Here is a 19,815-nt window from a genome sequence, read left to right on the forward strand (position 1 = left end):
GGTGATGGCGCTCACGTTTAAAGTTGCCTGAGGAAAGCCTCTCAGTCCTGCCAGTAGACCTGGAAAGCGTCAAATGCTGAAATCTATTGTAAATGTGAGATTCTCCCCAGGCCCCATAGCCCTCCTGAGATGAACTTTGATGGCAAGCTTGGGAGGTGGGGTAGAAACGTGAGTAGATTTTTAAAAAAACTTCTTTTACTTTCTCAACTTTGTTGCTCTATCATATTTGTAAACCCTACAGGGAAAAAAATAAGCCTTCCTTCAGGATGTGACATTTGATTGGTCACCTCTTCAAGCATCACTTTCCAGAGTGTAAGAGGGAAATGACATTTGGACCACCTTGCCTAGAGGAAGCAGATGAGGTTTGCTCCCTTTTTTGGTTCTGCCACTTGTATGAACCCTGCCTGATCCAGCTCTTCCTGTAAGAGGGTCCTTGCTCATTTCATTTCTTATTAGTCGACGTGCCCATAAAGTCGTGGGGCCTTTTGGATCGTGGACTACAACTCCCATCATGCTCCGAGTGCCTTCCGGGCCAAGTCTCGCGTGACGTAACGCGGTATCGGGAGGCTTTATCACGAAGGCTGTCGGCCAGCCCCGCAGCCTGCGCTGCCTCGTCGGTGTCCGTGTCCTTCAGTGTCGCCACGGGCACAGCTTCGCTCACACCATGGCTTGGGTTCCGACTGCGCCACAGCCTCTCGGGATACGTGGGCCCTCCGAGCCTCTTTAGTGCCGGAGCTCGGGCTGCAGGCAGCTCCGCGGCGGCGAAACAGGTAACCAGATGGTCGGGGCCTGGGCCCTGGGGCTCCGTTCTCCGCTCATCCTGAGGGGCGCGCAGCTGGCCCTGCCACCATAGCTCTGGCCCGAGGCCTGTCCCCTCCTGCCCCCCCGCCCCCTTACCCAGGCTCGTATCTTGGCGGTTCCGCCGCTGGCCTTGCTCGCCCGTTGCGTCTCTCGCCCCGCCTTCTCGAGTCCCCCAGTGGGCCATCTCTGTCGTGTTGTCCTCGCAGCCCCAGCACGGGGCCTCGCCTCTACTTCATCCGACCGTACCCCCCGACCCCCCCGTCTCCTCGTCCCTTCCCCCTCACCTCTGAAGCCTCCTATTTGCCCTGCTGTCGGGAAATCTTGTGCTTGTGTCAGGCCCCGACCCCAGTCTCCTTCGTCTTGACCTGCGTCGCACGGTGGGAAAGGGGGTTGGGTCAGAGTTGGCCTTTCAAATTCTGGGTGGCATTGTCCTGCATCTCGGGTGGGAGATGCTTGAACTCTGGGGCGGGGGGGGGGATGTTTCTGGGTGGGAATGCTCCCGGACCCGGAGGATGGCTGAACTTTGGTTTCTGAGATGCTTTTTAATGAAGAACAAACTAGTTTGCCCGCTGAGAGGAGCAGTGTAGCAACGTCGAAAAGCAAATAACGGCTTTCTCAGCGGTGTTTGAACTCCCCTGTAAATTGGGGGTGAACTGTATGTCTTACAGATGGTCCACGGATCTGTGACCCTGGACAAATCACTTATTTCCTGATTTTTAGTTTCCTTCTTAAATTGGGGATAAATAATACCTGTTTTGCAGGGTTGTTGCAGGGGTTAAAATACAAGATAAGCATTGTATAAAAAACCCTTATCCATATTAATCAGTGTTAGCAACAAGGAATGAAGTTACCCACGGTGGTACCTAGCTCCTTGCTGTAGGTCAGGTGATTTGGACCCTGAACCCTAACTTACTTAAAAAAATAAAAAAACTTATAATTCCTCTTGCAAGACTATTACGGGAATACAGGAACATACCGGAAGGTGTTCAGCAGACTTGGAAGGGCTGCAGCAATCAATGCTGGTTGTTTGTTGTTCTTAGAACCTCTGGAATGGATGGCCTCTTCCTGTGCAACTTCGCTAATTTGCAGCAGCTAGACCATGTTCCTCATTAATACCTACCTGTCAGCGTAATCGTCACATCGTTTCACTCCGGTAAGGTGACCTTTTCACCAGGGGTAGCGTCTTTGTCATATCAAAGGTGTTAAATCAGCCACAGGTGGGGTGAGACCTTTGACTTCAGCCTTTTTTTTTTTTTAATCTCCCTTGGCATGTTTTTCACCCATTGGCTGTTGTGTGTGTTTCAACCTTGTAACTAAGCCATAAAACTTTGTGTGCCTGTCAAAAGAACAGTGTTGGAGCTCTTCTTTGGTGTTCACTGTAAGAAAATGCTGTTTGTTATTTTTATTAGGTGGCAGGGACTCAGCTCTGAAATCTATATAGAAAAAGCTCCTGGATCCCAGTCTTTCAATGGCTTCGAGACAATCAGAAGTGCCTGGTAAACTTAATTCTTTTTGGTAAAGTCGTGTTTCACCCTTAATGTTTTAAGCTAGATAGAAACCACTCTTTCTGAACCACGTATTGATGGTTACTCTCTGCCACCAGGGAAGTATTTAGATTTAATAGATTCACATCATTTAAATATTATCTTATTAACCATCCAGCCAGGTTAGGAACCCAAAATCTAACTGGAAAGAGAGCAGTCATTCCACTCGGGTATGGCAAATTTGTCACTTTCCTAAGGCATCAAATAAGAATTCAGCATAAGCTGGGTAGTTCTTGTCCTATGTACTGCAGTGAGTGAACTCACCCCCCTTTCTAGGAGGGTAGGGGATGGGTGGGGTGGAGGTCTGGGCAAAAACTTAGACAGTCATGAAAACGCTCACAGCAACATTTAATGACTCCTGGGTCTTATAGGGCAGTACTTTCTGGGTTACTGATCTCGCCTTGGACTGGTTTAGTAGGAAAAATGGTGATTTTTAATCAAATCTGAATCACTCAATTTTAGATAATCAGTATAGCTAGTGCCTATCTTTCAGGGCTGCTGTGAAGATTAAACATAAAATATGTGAAAATGTGAGTTAAAAGTTAGTGGTGAATATAAATATGCGTTTACTACCCAGAAAATGTTGGAATCTCTATTTGTAGGAATATAGTTCCTAGTAAATATTAGCTGACTTGATCATTATTTTTAGGAAGACTATTGGGATGGCTGTTGGGAGGAGTTTTTAAGATGTTTTTGAAATTGCTTCCAAATTAAGTGCAGTGATAAGAAGACTTCCCCATGTCCCCCAATATAGATTTCTCTCTAGTCTCTAACTTCATCAGCTTGTGTTTTAGTTTGTCTTTCGTCGTTGCTGTTGTGATCACCATAAACCTGCTGTAACCATCCCAGACCACAGGGTTGCACTCATGATGTTAGTGCTTTGTAGTGTGGGGAGCACGGCTTGTTGCATGTGGTGTGAGCACTGGCTTAGATCTGTGTTTGGTCCCCATCCATACTTGCTAGCTGGGTGTCGCTTAAGATCTATGCCTCCATTTCCTGAGCGGGAAAATGGGAAGAATATCTGCTTAATGAGGGTTAGGTGAGAGGAGGGCTATAAGTGCCTGGCAGGGAAGGGTACTTGGTAATTTTGATTTGCTTGTGTGTTTGTTTTGAGATAATTCACATACCATCAAATTCACCCATTTAAAGGGAATAATTTAGTGGTTTTCAGTATATTCCCAAGGTTGTGCAACCATGACCATTGTCTAATTCTGTAACATCTTCCTCACCCTGAAAAGAAAAGCTCTTACCCATAGTAGTCACTCCCCATCCCCCACCCCCAGCCCCAGGCAACCACCAATTCCCTCTGTTTTTATGGATTTGTTAGCAGTTCTTAATGTCAATAGTAGTAATAATGGTAGCTGCTTGGTCCCCTTGCTGTTTAAATGAAGTGTCTTTGCTGGTTTTGGACTTATTGCCACACAGGTTGATGTCTTGGAGAGTAACTGTATAATTTTAGCAACAGGCAAATGTCACGCTAAAGGCAGGATCTGGACATTTAGTTCTGCTATAAAAGGATTAGCAAACAAACTGAACCTTGCTTCCTGTTGTGGCAGAGCCGAGAGTGCCCTTGAAGTAGGGTGCCTAACTCACAGCGAGACATGCCACCAGTCAGTTGCAGGGGACGGGAATGGCAGGGTCAGCTGATGGTGCTTTATGGAGGGGCTGTTAATAGTTTCTGTGCTGGTGATTGGCTCTGCTGTTGAAACCATTCAGAACACTCGAAACACGTGATGCGGAGGGTGCATCCTTTTAACTATTCTTGTAATCGTGCTCTTGTTTTCTTCGGTGAGGCAGGGAGGCAGAGGGTCTGCAGTCGAGCCCCAGCTGGCTGCTTTCTGTGTGAACTTGAGCAGATCATTTCATCTCTAGACCCTATTTTCCTCATCTGTAAAGTGGGAGCAAGAACTTCACAACCTCTTGAGTCGAGAGCATTGACATCCCTGTGGGGGCGGATTCTGTCGCATAAAGAACACATGCTTTCAAATCAGACAGGATTGGATTTTGATTCCTTACTGCACTTTGAAGTTGTGTGACCTTGCTCAGGTAAATTGCAATTGAACTTCAGTTTCCTAATTCACACAAGTGGATTAGGGGTGCAGAGTGGGTTAAGAGGAAAACGCAAGTGTCAGGCATCCAGGAAGGCATCAGTGCGACGGATTACCTTTCCTTGAATGGATTTGCTGTTCTAGAACAAGCTATTCTGTTAGTTCGCTCAGCTGCCGACCCACCCTGACAGGTGTCTCTATTCTTAGCTCTTGAGCCCAGTGGGCCTCTGGGCACGATGTCCCTGCCCATCGGGATGTACCGTCGGGCTTTCAGCTATGACGACGCCCTGGAGGACCCTACGCCCATGACCCCTCCTCCGTCGGACGTGGGCAGCGTCCCCTGGAGGCCAGTGATCCCAGAGCGCAAGTATCAGCACCTCGCCAAGGTACCTGCCCCTGCCGCCCGCTTCGGGCATGCCCAGCCCCTCGTTGTGCCCCTCAGTGGCTCCCGGCACCCACAGAATCGGCTGCCATGGATCCCTGTATATGTTTTCTGTGCTCCAGCTGGAGTTGGGGGGGGGGGCGTTGTGTTTTTCTTTTTAATTCAAACTAGAATGGCCATATCTCCTACCCGAGATTCTTCTGTCCACACCCCCTGCCGCCCCAGTCCCCTTTCCCACACCATTAAATACAAGCTGCAGTCTGCCGCTTCCCCGCTGATCTGACCTTGCAAGTGGTCTCAGATTTCTTGATGTGGTAGGGCATTTGATGCCTCTGAGCCTTTGCTTCAACTGCTCGATTGCCTGGAATGTTCAGTCCCCAACCTGTCCTCCCACCCACCTGCCTGACAAACGGTGTCCGTTTAGTCCTTAGCACACATCTCTCCTGTGACACTTTTCCTCCATCCTCCCCATAAGGTGATCACTTCTCCCTGTGAGCTCTGTGCACCACAGGCCCATCAGGAGCCCGGTGTTACTTTCTCACCTTCCATTAGCTTCTTGAGGGCAGGAGCCATGGCCAGCTTTATACTCTGTCGGCCATATTGAGCAGAGGACCCAGAGTAAAGCCAGTTTCAAAATAGGGTTCCTTGTGACTGGGGGAAGGTTGGCTCTTTCCTGAACACGCTGTGCTTTTTGTCTTGCTCTTCCTCCTCCGCAGACGCCTTTCCTGTGGGCCCCCTTCCTCCAGCCTGTCTCCCTCAGACACCCACACGCCTCGATGGGCCTCCACCTGCTCTTTTGTGCAGGTTGGTTTCATAGGTTCCCACATGCTCATTGCAGGCGTTGTCACTGAAGCCTGTGCTTCCTGCCTGCAGGGACTGTGTCTCTATCACCCCTGACTCTCCAGGCACCAACAATGCAAGAACGGTGGTACCGTTGCCCGAGTAAATTAGGCCTGCCAGGTTCAGATGAGGCCGTTTAACCTGCAGCTACAGTTTCACTGAACTTTGAGCTGCGTGACAGCTCAGGGCCAGACAGGAAGTGCACAGTGAGCAATTCAACAGATCTGGGTGTGACTCCCCTAATGGTCTACGTATTAGCAATGCTCCTGGGTACCCAGCTTCACCCCTGAGCCACAGTGTCTCCATCTGAGAGATGGGAATACTTTTGTCATGGAGGTGTAGTGGGGATTAAATGACAGGATTGAAAGATTTGACACACAGTAGGTATGTGTCTGACACATGGATCCTGGCTCCCAGCGTAGGTTTCACTTGTAGAGCTGTATTTGATTCTTCCTTTCAAAAGGCCCTCCCACCCCCTTCCCTTAAGCTCTCAGAGCAGGGAGCTGCTTTCTACAAAAGCGTCCCCTACAGCTCTGGGGAAAATTCCCTGTGTCCGTTATCTACTGAAATCTGACCCAATCCATGGTTGAGTAAAAAATATTTTGTGTAAGGAGAGGACTGGCAGTAATGGGAGAAAAGGACCCTGCTGGCAGCCTGCCTGCTGTGCCAAAGCAGCGGACTTGGGGACCAGAGCAGAACAAGGCTTGTGACAGTGCTTTGAAGGGTAGCACACCGGGTCCATTCATAAAGGCCGCTGCTTCCGTCACAAGTCCGAGTGGGCTCCCTTCCCGTTTGCTGTGTGCCCAGCTGGGACAGCTGCTCTCAAAGGAAAGCTCAGCCTGACTTGTCACCTGCGTTCTTTCATTTGTTCTGCCTGCCATCCATCTTCTGAGTAAGGAAGCAAGAGATTGAAGTTTCACTTGAGTGAGGTCACAGCTGACAAGTATAAATCCAGTTTTGTCACAGGGATACAACATTTCAGTACTTCTGCCCTCCTCCTTTCTGAGCCATCTTTTCTTTCAACTCCTTTGGAGAAGCAGAGAACAAAGAATAAAACCAGTTCTCGTTCCGCTAGTCCTGAGGATGGTGTCAGGGGTTTGGGTGACAGCAGGAGGCGAGTTCTCGGCTCTTGCATTAAAGATTAGGAGCTACGTCGACTTTTGGTTTGTTTTAAACGACCATTCTGGAACCTTAGAGCCGTGGTCCTCGAAGTGTGGTCTCGGGGACCAGCAGCAGCAGCATCAGCTGGAATTTGTTAGAAACGTAAGATCTTGAGCCCACCCGGGCCTGCTGGATCAGCTCGGGGCTGGGCCCGGTAACCCACTCACAGGCCCTCCAGGGCCTTCTGGCATCTGAACTGCTTAGCTAATGCCGTGGCGAGTTACGTGACAGCCAGCGTCCTGCCTGGGACGTGGTCAGAGCTTAGGAGCAGGTGGTCGTGTAGTCTGTGGGACAGACAGGGCTGGGAGGTGGGGCGCCTGAGAGCCTCACATTCGGGCTTTCCCACTTTCATCAATTCAAGCTATTCGTGTAGTGTCTTCATCTCTTGTCAGTGTGGATGGTACATACCTGATAGGGTGGAGACAACAAACCCCTCCCTTCAAATAGTTCCTTACCTATCAGATCAACAGCGTTTCAGCAACTTCTTCCCCAAAAGAGTAAGGTTGGGTGTGCGACTCCCCGGCTCTGCTCAGGTGCCTCCTTGCCTCTCTTGAACAGGTGGAGGAAGGAGAGGCCAGTGTCCCCTCCCCGGCCATGACCCTGTCATCGGCCATTGACAGCACGGACAAGGTCCCCGTGGTGAAGGCGAAAGCTACCCGTGTCATCATGAATTCTCTGATCACAAGTAAGCACCCTGCACCCTCAGAATTAGAGTGGAGTAGGGGCGGGAAGAGTTCAGGGGTTCTGCAAATGCACCTGCCTGATAGCCTGTCCTGAGCACGCGAGGCAGATGTCAGCTTGGCTGCCAGTTGCCAGTGTTGAAGCCAAACACTGGGCGTCTCAGTGGACTTAGGTGCACTCCTGCTGTCTGCTGATGCGGTCTTACTCCCCGCATCCATCAGTGTGGCCTGGGCCATGTTACTCAGAGACTGCTTTCCCTAATGAAACGGGGAGACTGGCTGGCAGCTGCAGGGAGGGTTAGATGACTCTGTGATCAGTGGCTGCAAGCTGCTGCTGGAGAAGGCGACACTTGGAGGCATCCCCCACCTGCCCTGTATTTAATTTATTTATTTAAATGGCAAAGTTGTTTCCCTTCCTGGACCTTGAGGAAAGTTCTTTGCCTCAAGCGCCTTTAGCCTTATGGATTTGTGTAATTTCTGGTCCAATTGAGATCGCAAAAAAGAGAGCTTGCATTTTTTTTTTTAAACCTTGATTCTGGAGGTCTCTGGTTGCTGTGGGAAGTTAACAGTTATTAGCCACACAGCTCTGCTTGTCAACAGCAGCCACTGCTGGGGACAGGCACATAGAGCTTCTAGGTGGCTCAGTTTCAAAGTCAGAAGCCCTAGTTTATCTGTTCTGGGAGGACATGTTTGTCAGGGGCAATTCCTGGAGAATTCACCCAAGAACCAGAAGTCCAGGCTCTCCTTGGACTTTGTCTTATTCACATGTAAATGCACCATTTGAATCAGCACCTTCTGCTGTGTTTTGCAAGCTTGAGAATGTGTTCTGACAGTGTTAGAAAGAAGCCTGTCACTGTTCTTTTAGCACGATATAACTTCTTTATTGCAAATACAGTGCCAACGCTACAGAACATTCTAACACCCCAGTATGCTGCTGTCGCTCAGATACTTGGCTTCTTCGCTTTCACTTGTGTGCATATTTTTATACAATTGCAGATATGGTAGACATACCATTTTTTTTCAGTTAATACTGCCATGAACTTTTGATGTTGTTACAGTCTGATATTTTAAAAAAAAAAATAGCTGCATTTGAAACCCTGGTGTTGGTGTGCTGTGTGCGTTAAGTCCTTTCCTGCCTTTTCAGTTTCCAGTTGGCTACTTGGTAAAACTGGAAAACACCTTCATATGTTTACTTTTTTTTTCTTCCTTGTGCTTCTATTTCTGATGGAAATTAACTAGTGCCTTCAAAAGGAGTGTCATAAAGGACATCTGATATCTAGACTTTTGGTCCACAGCTGTCAGTCATTCCACAGTATTTGATTACGAGGTGAGCGGGTCAGACTGATCTAACCTTGAGCTGTCTGTCTGCTGTGCCAGGTACCCTGGGAGGCATTTGCACACACGACAAACCTTGGCTCAGTAGACCTGGGCTAGTTCAAGGCACGTTCTCTGTGGTCTGGATCTAATTGGTACTTGGCACCATCCAGCCAAAATGAAAGGTGGCCTGTTTCTCTTTGGTGACGGTCATGAAGGTGGTGCGTCTTTCTTAGGAAACTGTATTTGTAGAACTTGTGACTGTTTCTAAATGTCAGCTGGCTTCTCCACATTGCATTTCTAAATATAAAGAGAATGTCACAGTGTACAAATAAGAGGCAGGTAAGGGGTGTCCCTGAAGGTCATGTAGTGCCCCTTCAGGAGTGCCGTGTGGTGTGAGGGAAGGCTTCTTTCTGGCTAGAAGTTCAGAATTTCTGCTGGTCCGGGGGAACCCTCCTCCTCCATGGTCAGTGTGGTCTCTTGCTTCCGGGGAGAACAGCGGATATTTGCGTTGTCTGCCCTGGCTGTGATGGAAGGGCATGGGCATGACCATCGTCTCCTCTGTTCCCAGAACAGACCCAGGAGAGCATTCAACGCTTTGAGCAGCAGGCAGGGCTGAGAGGTGCCGGCTACACACCCCACAGGGGCCTCACCACCGAGGAGACCAAGTACCTTCGAGTAGCAGAAGCACTCCACGTAAGCTTGTTTCTTTAGGAACTTTGGAAACACAAAACCCTCGCCTGTCATAGCCTGAGATGTGGCTGGGGTTTAGAAGTTGCCAGCTCAGCTCTTGGGTTGTTGGAAAAGTCATGACGCATTTTTGCAACGAAAAACAGAAAAAATACATCATGACTTTTCTGACAACCCAGTAGTTGGGGTTGTGCAGAGTGATGGGGAGAGCTCTGGGAAGGGGTTTAGAACTGCTTCAGCCCCACCTGGGGGGCCCTTCCTGGCTGGAGGCCCCGGAGCTCTCTGCCCTGTAGGTCCTGCTTCTCTGCCTATGAAGTGGGGGTGTCTGGTCAGGAGGATGAAGTGCCCCCTGCACTTATACATGTGACGTGCGTGAGCACGTCATGAACAGGAAAGCCGGTGTAGATCAATCCCTTCGTGTACCAGAGGGGTCAACAGGGTGGGGGGAGAGGAGCATCGGGCAGTCGCAGCAGCGGTGACACTTCAGCTGGAAAGGAGTGTCGTGCTGTGTGTGTAATTTTTTCAAAACTAAAAGCAAATGTAGAATTGGAATGTTTTTAGCTCTCTTACTTCTAAAATTGGAGTAAATGAAGAGTAATTTTTGTTAGGGTTAATGCTGACCAAATAGTATATGAATAAAATAATTCCAAATTACTTCATTTCAGGGACGACCACATTATACTTAATAGTGCTTATGATTTAGGAATCACTCCCATTCACTTAGTCTTTGTATTAATCCTTTGAGGTGGATACTACTCTCGGCGCTTCGTAAATGAAGGCTGAGGTCCAGGGTCATGTATTGAACCAGTCGTAGCACCTGCACTCGTCTCCCGATGCTTCCTGCTGTTTCTGCCCCTCTATATTCCAAAGCTGTCTGAGAACGTGGCTTTTGAAGAGGTTCAAAGGGTCACGACATAGGATACCTGGAAGGAGGACTAGTGGGCGCTGGTGGCCTGTGGGTAGAGATGTAAGACACCGTGGACTGTTGCATTTCGTAATAAGCATCCCAGATGTCTTTTGCCCGAAGCTGAGTTTAAAAATCACTGCTGTGGGGGATCAGAGTTGGGTTGATGGTGTTTAAGCTCTCAGACAAGACAGATGCTTCCGGAAAGGGCCACTGTCGGTCTCTGACACAGAACCTTCCAGGATAGGTGTCAGTCAGAATTCCGGTTGAGCAGTTCACCCTGCATCATGGTAGAACTAACTTTGGCCCCTTTCCTGCATCTTGGCCACAGGATTAGAACATATGGATGGCAGAAATGCCAGCTTACACAAATTGACATGTTGCATCTCTGAGAAAATTCAGTCATGGCCATTTGTTTGGAGCTGAGCATTGGCAGACTAGACATGGAGCATAGAGGCAGTGTGGGAGCCTCGATGGAGAACTGGGAGGTAGATTTGTCCCTCCCCCAGCACACCGCGAGTCTGTACGTTAGAGGTAGGCTTACAGTGCAAAGGGAACCCAGAGTGACTGGTTACAGGCAGGAAAAGGGAGAATGGGACGGACTCTACAGAGCATGCGTGTAGCTGGAGTCTTGGCTTTGAGAGCCTGGCAGTGGCAGGAGAGGCAGCAAGGGAGGCGTTCCAGGCTCGACTTCAAAGACCGAGAGGGGCTGCAGCTTGAGTTCTGGCTCTCCCACCTCCTGGCTGGTAACGGGGGGAAAATTAAAATCTCCAGTGTGGCATTTAGGACAGAGATGTTTGAGATATGTTGTAGAACGAATACTTTTTTTTGAAAGATGGAATTCTATCTAGTATGGCAAAATCCAAGGAATATCTGTTCTATACTCCAAAATTATTCCACCTGTTAATGTTTTCCTTTTGTTGGTATGAAGCAGGTTGTTTATACCCAAACTTAGCTGTTGTGCATTGGCCTGGAGGTTTAATGTCTCTCTCACCTGTCTGAACAGAAGCTGAAGCTACAGAGTGGAGAGGTAGCGAGGGAGGAGGAGCTGCCGGCCTCGGCCCAGTCCACCCCCAGCACCAGCCCCCACTCCTCCCCTAAGCAGAAGCCCAGGTGAGTCCTTCCTGTGAGCGCAGTGTGCTAACGGAGGGCTAGTGCTGCGTCCAAAACGGGGCTCACGCCGGCGGTTCCAGAGCGAGCAGGGGGAGTTGACAGCTCCTAGTCTTTCGGCGCGAGACACTTCTAGAGGTGTAGGAAGAGGCTATATTAGGATATGTTGCATTCTTTCTCTGCCAGAGGCTGGTTCTCTTCTGGCTCGTCTACAGCCTTACCTGGCCCAAATCTTAGCACCATGGATTCTGGAAGCGGAGATAAAGACAGAAACTCGGCAGATAAATGGAGCCTCTTTGGACCAAGAACCCTCCAGAAGTCTGATTCGGGTAAGGCAGCTCCTTCAGAAGAGAAAACGGTGTGGCAGGCGTTTTACCATGTGTATCGGGAGCTGCCCACTGATTTTGAAATCGTTTGCTCTGGTTTATTTCTGTAGGAGGCTTTGCCACCCAGGCCTACAAAGGCGCCCAGAAACCTTCTCCAATGGAACTGATCCGCGCACAGGCCACCCGCATGGCTGAAAGTCCAGCAACCTTCCAGCCGCCCAAGATGGACCTCCCAGTGATGGAAGGGAAGAAACAACCGCCACGGACCCATAATATCAAACCCCGTGACTTGAATGTGCTCACACCCACTGGCTTCTAGAGCTTTCTCTTCCAGGGATTCTGGATAAGTGGGTGTCTGGCACCTGCTTCCCTTTCACCTTGGCTTTGACATAGGAAAGGTTTTGGTTTTCTTTTTGTTGTTTTGTTTTTTCAAAACCTCTTAATCCGAGGCTAGAGCTGGAGACATAATTGGTTTTTGAGAAACATTAGTGCAAAGCTTGTCCTTGTGGAAGAAGCCATTGTGTGTTGCTTTAATTCAACGTTAGACTCAGTAATCTCAGCAGTGACGTATGTGGCCTCATTACGATTTTGGTATCATTCAGCCTAGACAAGAACTGTGATCACTGCTTACTAGGTAACTAGTGTCTGTGCTATGCCCAGCTGAGGCCTCTTGATCCCTTTACTACGTCAGCGCGAGCACGGACAGGTCATAGCGCAGAGGTGCTCACTGACCATCCTGGGCCCTCAACAGTGCCGTGCTGTGCGTTCCAGCCTTGTCAGTCGGGGGACCTGCGACCTGTTTGCCATCTGGGCCCAGTTCAAAGCCAGACTTGGCAAGGGCCTCTCCCCTGCCTCCTGGCAGAGCCTCCGGGCCTGCAGTACCTCTGTCACAAGCCCTGCATAACTTCTGTTGCACTTTTAAAGTGAGGTTAATTTGACTCCAGTTTGGTTGAAAACTTTCTAAGGCAGAAATTCAACCTACTGGTTTGGTCTACATAAATGGATGTTAAACTCTTTTAAAAAGAAGGTGGGAACGATACGTAGATACGTAGTCTTGAGGTTCATGTGAATGAAGCCTGCATCACCCTGTTCTGATTTCCTTGTTTGGGCCAGGGCCTGAGAGGTGGGAGAAGGAAAAACTTCCTATATGCAATCTTGTCCCCCAAGATGAGCCTCACACCTGTATAAACACACAGCTGCCTGAGGACAGGAACCAGGGGCCTCACCTGTTCATCACTTCCCTGTTGGCTGTGCTCCGTCATTGTCCTGAACAGTTTCGAGTCCCCCGTTTTTGCTTTGGACAGGATTGTGTCTACATAAGAGCGGAGCTGGCCTTTTCATAGGGAGGCGCTGGAGCCTCAAATGATCGGAACAATTAATTTATTTGTCTTGTTATGCTGGTACTTACTTGTTTTGACAATAAAAATCCATACCACTTTCTCAAATGTGGGTGGCTGTTTTCTTTGCCCTGTTAAGAGTAGTTATTCCATTCTGCTACTCAGTCATGGAGCCTAAGCATGGTAAAGTTGGTATTTTGAAAAACCATTGCCTTTTATTATATCTTCTTGACATCATATTTTTTGGTAACATACTCATCCTTTTGTTTCTAACCCACCCCCCCACCCGACCCCCATTACATTAAATCTTAATACACTGGCCACAAAATCAAGTTGATAGGCAGTATAACAGGTCTAATACCAATGTCTGTTCCATGAGGGAGAAATGAAGACGTCTTTCTCTTTCGACACAGGTCATCAGTACCTTGAGTAACGTAACGCTGACATCTTAGAATTTGTTCAGCAGAAGGATTCTTTTTTCACATATTGAGTGGAAATGTTAAACATAAGTGCATATAGTAGTACCTGTTTCAAAAAAAGTATAGATAAATAATTTATTTTGAAAATCTATACACCTTATATCCTTAAGCCATATTTCAGAATAGGCTAGGATAGGATTATTAAAAAAACAAAACAAGACATTTACTAAAGAGAAAGTTATAACCTACAGATAAATAAGCTAGGTTTGGTCCTATACGATCTCGAACTACTTTTTAAGGTTTTAGAATTTCCAGGTAGTTGCAGATAGAGTTAGGAGGCATTCTTGGTGTTCAGAAGGACCTCAGGGGCTGCTCCAGTTCTCCAGGGGGCAGCTCTGTGTCAGGGTTCAAGTCCGCGGCGTAGAAGAGCAGGAGCTTCAGCAAGTGCACTTTGTTTTGGAGCTGGGGGACCAGAGGCTCCCCCAGCATCTGGACCAGGCGGCTGCGGAAGGCCTCAATCTGCTTCTCCACGTCCACCACGGTGATGTCGTCGCCTTGCTGGGGCTTGGGCTTAATCCTTTTGATGATCAAGTCTTTTCGATCGATCACCGAACTCCGTAAGTGCTCTGCAAGAGGGAAAGGGTCAGTGGGACTGTCCTCAACTGCTTTTCAGTTCTTTAGGATTTAAGAAGTCCCACTTTAGAAGGGAAGGTCTGGGCAAAGGCTGGTTGCCTAGTTACTGGGATACAAGTCAAAGGCCGCGTGAGGACCTGTGGTAACTCCATTTCCAAAAGGTCCTTTGTGTTCTTGGTTTGCTCTGGTCTTTAAGTTCTTCATGTTAAAAAAAAAAGTTATATTCCATGTGTTTTTTCCCTTTGTTGATTTAAACAGTGAATCTATATTAAACAATGAAACTATTTAAAATCAATATAACTACTTGAAAAATATGTGAATTTTGAATACCTTCAGGGAGATTTCCTAAGTATGAAAGAATTGCAAAGAAATATTGAACTTTTACTTAATAAGTTCGTTGGTTTTGGTTTATTGTAGTAATTCTGTTTAAATGGAACCATTTTGTATGTATTGTACGATAGACCAAATGAGTAAATATATTTGTTTTTCAGAGCAAGGGTTCTCATTATCAGTTACGGAATAGGAAGAGGAAAAATTCTGTGGGCGTGGAAACAGGTATCAGTATGAATTTGTATTTTTTTTTAATTATGTAATTTACTGGCTCTGGTGTCAGATGGGGCCAGGAAGCAGACACTCCAGTAGCAACCACATACTTAACATCTAGATCTTGGCTTCTAATACTATTCCCCACTCCCACTAAGAAATCAGAATTTTGGGGGGAATGAAGGCTGATTCTAGGAAATTACAAGGTGAACCAAGAACATCTTTACAGGGAAGTAAGGGAATGCTTAAAAACTGATGGGGACGTGTCTCAAGGACAAAGAAGCCAGCTTGAAGGGGGCTCCTGTTGGCTACATTTTGGACATTGTGATCATAAAAATGACAAAAATGGATTCTAACACACTGAATTTTAAAAAGTCTCAAGTTCATGGTAAAAAAAAAGGGGGGGGGCGGGGAGGAAGAAGGAAAAGGTCCTTTTTTCCAGGAGAAGGCCATTTAAGAATTGTAGAAGGAATGTGTAACTAGAAAGTAACCACTTCTAAATCTACTGATATAATGAGCGATTCAGGTAAGAACCATTACTGGATGTTAAAACCATTGAGGGAAACAAGATACTCCGTGAACAAGATACTCAGGCTCAAAGTTCTACCCTCTGGATTACTCACTAATAACAAAGAACAATAGAGAAATCTGATAGCTACGACCTTAGCCAAGTGGTCAAACTTAACATCACCAGTAATGGGACATCATGCACTGCGGCAGGAGGGCACGTCGTCATCCCGTCAGTGTCTTTGCCAATAGGATTTACCATGAATCTGATCACAAGGAAATGATTAGACAACACCAATTATGGACATTTTGTGACATAACTGGCCTGGACTCTTCAAAAATGTCTGTATTATGAAAGACAAGGCTGGGAGCTGTGCTATCAATAGATCAAAGGAGACCAAAGTGCTACCCACCAAGCACAATGCATGACGATTGACTGAATCCTGGCTCAAAACAAAACCAGCACCTAGAAAGGCTGTTGGGACATAGGAGATGATTGAGGAAAAATTTTTTGAGTGTGGTAATGAACGGTGGTATGTAGTAGAATATCCTTGTTCTTAAGCTGAAGTATTTTATTTAGCATGAGGACTATGATAGTACAAATCACTCTCCACTGGTTCAGAAAATAAATGGGACATAAGAAAAGTATACAGATGAATCAAGAGATAAACCAAATGTGGCAAAATGTTAACAGCTGGTAAATCAACATAAAGGGTATATGGGTGTTCATTATCCTGCTCTTTCAACTTCTCTGTAGGTTCAAAACTGTAAATATTGAGGGAAAGTAAAAGAAGTTATAAGCATCTGTCATCCCAAATCCAGAGACCTGCCTCAGCAAGGTTCTGGAAGTGTGTGGAGTTGAGACAAAGGAGCACGAGGTCACATATAAGGAAATAAATGGATGGAGAAGAGCCCTGAGGACGGGGCGACCCCCAGCTGCACCCGACTGCACTTAGCACCGTTTCTCAGTCTCCTCGTTTATAAAAGGGACTATGGCGCTTCATTAGCAGGTCATTACGACTGAACTATACAGTGTCCACAATTTGCGAAACAGAATAAACTTATTTTTAAGCACTGTATTCAGTTACATTTTCAAATAATATGCTCAATGTGTTTTTCCTCAGCCTTTAGATATCTTTTCAGGTAAATTCCCTCTAAATTCATAGCAATGGGTCTAACTGTAATCTGAAAAAAAGTACAATAAATACAGTAAAACCTTGGATTGCGAGTAACTTGGTTTGCAAGTGTTCCACAAGACGAGCAAACATTTCTAATACATTTTAATGTGGTAAACGAGTGATGTCTTGCAATACGAGTAGTTTGTTTCCGGAACAAGTTATGCTCGCAAACCAAGGTATTACTGTACATTACAAAGTGTCCAAAACGTCTGGAAACATAGGAAGCAAAGCTGCCTTGAGATGCCATTACAGGGCCCTTTCAACATTCAATTGACAAAAACTTACAGTGAGCACCTACTATGTACCTGGAACCGACTAGACTCGGGATACAGTGGCATCAGGGACTCGGGCCCAGCTGTCATAGACTGACATTCTCGTCACAGGAAGCCGGACAGTAAACAAGCCAACACAACAATTATGGATTTGGTGAGTAACACATTAGATGCTGTGCTAACAGTAACGTTGCGGGGGATGAGGGAAGCCGCCCACGCCAGTCAGGAAGGGCCTCGTGCTGAGTCAGGGAGGATGAGAGAGGCAGCCGTACCATGGTTTGGGGGAAGCAGTCGGGCAGGGAGAATGGCAAGTGCAGATGCCCCGAGGCAGGGCAAGCTTGTTTGGGGAACTAGAGGTAAACACCGGGCAGTAAGAGGTAGTGAGGGAGCCGCACTAGATGTGACCGGAGAGGAGGCTGGGCCACACATCAAATGGAAGGCTCTGGGGTGGTTAACTAGGGGCAGGTGTTCCAGTTCACTCTGCCACCAGTGGAGAAGGGTCCCAGGGACAAAAGCCTTTTAGTAGAATTCGTTTGTTTTCTTAAACAAGGCATGTGCTACTCTGAAAAATATAAAAAAGATTTTGAAAAAATGGAATCGGCTAAATAGTGAGATAGGGATGACTTGGGGTGGGGCCAACAAGAGCTTGCAGTTTATTAAAAGAAGACAGGAAATTCAAAGAAGCAAATGTTGGCAGTGCCCATCGAAGCACTGTCCAAGGGGGAGGAAGTCTTGGCCAGTGAACTTGAGACATCTGGTCCCGTTGGCAAGGCCTTGGACTTGATGCTTCAGTAGGGACAAGAATTCTTACAGCAGCGGTGGCTGCGATAACCGTGAGGTGGTTGATAAAAAGGGTTTAGCACAATGCCTGGCTCAAGATATTTTGTCTGTGTTTCCTGGGTCAATACTAGGGTTAGCTGTTATCACTTTATCATCATCATCCTCACTGTAGGAATCTCCACCCTACCAGTCACCCTGAGCCCTTTATCTTCCTTGCAGATCTTTTGCTCCATTCACCTGCATGTCAGTCACGGCAGAACCCTGGGTGTCATCCTTCAGATTCCATCACCCAAGTCCTGGCTGACTGATGTTGACAGTGCGCTGTCCCTCCCCACTGCATGACCCACCCCCTCGGTACCATTATGCCTCCCTGACCTCTCTGGTCCTCCCCAAGCCATTGGCCACACACTGGGGAGAGCAACCTGACTTCAAACCACATGGATGGTTTCTCTTCCCTCTTGGAGCCGAGTTGAAATTCCGTCACCTGGCCCGGAGGCCCTTCGCGTCCTAGCCTATCCGCTCTTCTAGCCTCCTCTCCAGCTGTTCTTCCCTTGCTCACTACATCCCAGTCCGACTAGCTTGTTCTATGCTCCTTGGACTTGCTAAGCAACTTGCTGCCTCAAGGCCCTTGGACCTGCTGTTTTTCTCTTTCTGGAAAACTCTGCCCTCCCTATTTGCCTGGCTAACCTCAATACTTCATATCTCAGCTGAAGTGTCACTTTTTCAGACCCTTCCCGGGTCCCTCCAACAATAGAGTGGGTCCTCCTATTTTGTGCACTTGTACTTTCCTTCACAGCATTTATTTTAACAGGGATTATATGTTATTTGAGGGATTGTTTGTTTAGGGGCAGTCTCCCCTAGATGGGAAGCTCTGTGAGGGCAGGGCAGGGCCGTGTTGGTCTTACTCACTGACATTTGCCCAATGAGCCAGGCCCAGGGAAGACGTTCGGTAAATATTCACTGCCTGGATGAGTGTAAGAAGTGACCTGATCTTGTGAGCACCTGCTTCTCCCTCTGTGGACAGGGCTCTTTGCAGGAAGGCTGTGTGTGTGACTCCTCGGAATGAACTGGCGTCGGACTTCTGGGGGCCACCTGTCTGAGCTGTGCTGCACAGTGGGGTTCAGGTAAGTCATGCCTTTTGTTCATTTAAAAAGTGTATGTTTGGGCCGGCCGAGTGGCTCAGTTGGTTAAGAGCTCGCTCAAGAGTTTGAGCTCTGAGCAACAGCGGTTCGAGTCCCGGCCTGAGCTGAGCAGCCGCTGAGCTGCCAACAGGTGGCAGGATGGCTCAGCTAAAAAAACGGGAAAAAAAAGTGTTTGTTTAAATTCCTAGAATTCATAGTTTTAAAGTGTGAGGTTCTAGCTAGTCGCAAGCATCAGGAAAACTCACGGCACATGGCAACGTGTAATTTTGCTGAGGCTCCAACTTGAACTGCATAGCTGTGAAAGGGGTGTGGGGATGGCTTCTTTTAGCCAAAGGATGTGAGCTCAGCACACAGCCCAGCAGCCACGTCTCGTTGGGGCTGCTCTGCTCTCTATGGAAATGTGGAGGCATAGGATCGACTTTTCCTCAAGGTCAAAGGTCTGTACAAAAGTAATTTAACCATGTATAGAGAGTTTGGAAAATGGAAATTCCTTAGAATCTTACCTTCTGATCTCACCCAGTAATTTCCTAGAAAAGTAATTCCTTCTAGTGTGTTTTCATTGCGCACAGACTTTGGCAATAGACCTAGCTCTGCATTTACTTTTCTCTTGCCTTTGTTTTCCCATCTGTGAAAGGGAATGATACGCCCCTCCACAAGGTCATCAGATGATATAAGCCAGTGTATGTGAATTTACCTAGTCTTCCTTCCTCTCTCCCTCCATGCTGAGAGGCTCCCCAACTTCTTCCCTTCTTCCCCCACCCTTGGAGCTGGACAACTCAGGCTGACCTCAAAATGCCCTCTACAATGTCCTCAGACCACTTGAATAGGCAGAGATGTCTAAGGAGCCCTCACAGTAAAGTGCCCACTGACAAGGAAGGACATTGACCATTTCAGGGCACCATTCAGCTATGTTCTCTGTAGACACTGTTATCAAATTGCTGATTCTAAATATTTTTCTCCTTTTAACCCTTGGTCTCCAAAGGAACTGGGGAGAATGTCAAGGATAAAACAGTATTAGAACATAGCCCAACATAGCCCATTTATTCAATATACTAGTCTGAGGCCTTCCTCACCCTTATTCTTTTTTTTTTTTTAGCTGAGCCATCCTGCCACTTGTTGGCAGCTCAGGCGCAGCTCAGCTCAGGCGCAGCTCACTGGCCCATGTGGGAATTAGGGGCAGTCTCCCCTAGATGGGAAGCTTTGT

General features: G+C 47.5%; 2 protein-coding genes across 6 annotated transcripts in view; one reads left to right on the plus strand and one right to left on the minus strand.

Moving 5' to 3' along the window:
* The first annotated feature begins 556 nt into the window (after positions 1–556).
* Positions 557–13,245, plus strand: KIAA1191 (KIAA1191 ortholog). Of its 5 annotated transcripts, XM_019637480.1 has the most exons (9): positions 557–770; positions 1,842–1,954; positions 2,211–2,297; positions 4,601–4,779; positions 7,335–7,461; positions 9,342–9,466; positions 11,371–11,477; positions 11,661–11,803; positions 11,911–13,245. In XM_019637480.1, the coding sequence occupies exons 3-9, from the start codon at positions 2,270–2,272 to the stop codon at positions 12,117–12,119; spliced, it is 918 nt and encodes a 305-aa protein (XP_019493025.1). In that variant the 5' UTR covers positions 557–770; positions 1,842–1,954; positions 2,211–2,269; the 3' UTR covers positions 12,120–13,245. The 5 variants fall into 5 exon arrangements, with proteins under 5 accessions (XP_019493025.1, XP_019493026.1, XP_019493029.1 ...); XM_019637481.1 differs by lacking the exon at positions 2,211–2,297; XM_019637484.1 differs by lacking the exons at positions 2,211–2,297; positions 4,601–4,779.
* A 432-nt stretch (positions 13,246–13,677) lies between these two features.
* SIMC1 (SUMO interacting motifs containing 1) overlaps positions 13,678–19,815 on the minus strand; it is a 48,801-nt gene continuing 42,663 nt past the window's right edge. The window contains exon 10 of the mRNA XM_019637477.1: positions 13,678–14,182. Coding sequence (XP_019493022.1) covers positions 13,908–14,182 — 275 coding nt within the window. The 3' untranslated portion in view covers positions 13,678–13,907. The remainder of the gene's footprint in view (positions 14,183–19,815) is intronic.

Source organism: Hipposideros armiger, unplaced genomic scaffold (assembly GCF_001890085.2).
Source record: "Hipposideros armiger isolate ML-2016 unplaced genomic scaffold, ASM189008v1 scaffold_33, whole genome shotgun sequence".
Taxonomy (NCBI): Eukaryota; Metazoa; Chordata; class Mammalia; order Chiroptera; family Hipposideridae; genus Hipposideros; species Hipposideros armiger.

Bases quoted from the DNA above. Each gene is read 5' to 3' on its own strand.
- KIAA1191 (XM_019637480.1), top strand. From the start codon at position 2,270: ATGGCTTCGAGACAATCAGAAGTGCCTG. The intron at 7,462-9,341 runs GTAAGCACCCTG...CTCTGTTCCCAG, and splicing joins CATGAATTCTCTGATCACAA to AACAGACCCAGGAGAGCATT. The intron at 11,804-11,910 runs GTAAGGCAGCTC...TTATTTCTGTAG, and splicing joins CCTCCAGAAGTCTGATTCGG to GAGGCTTTGCCACCCAGGCC.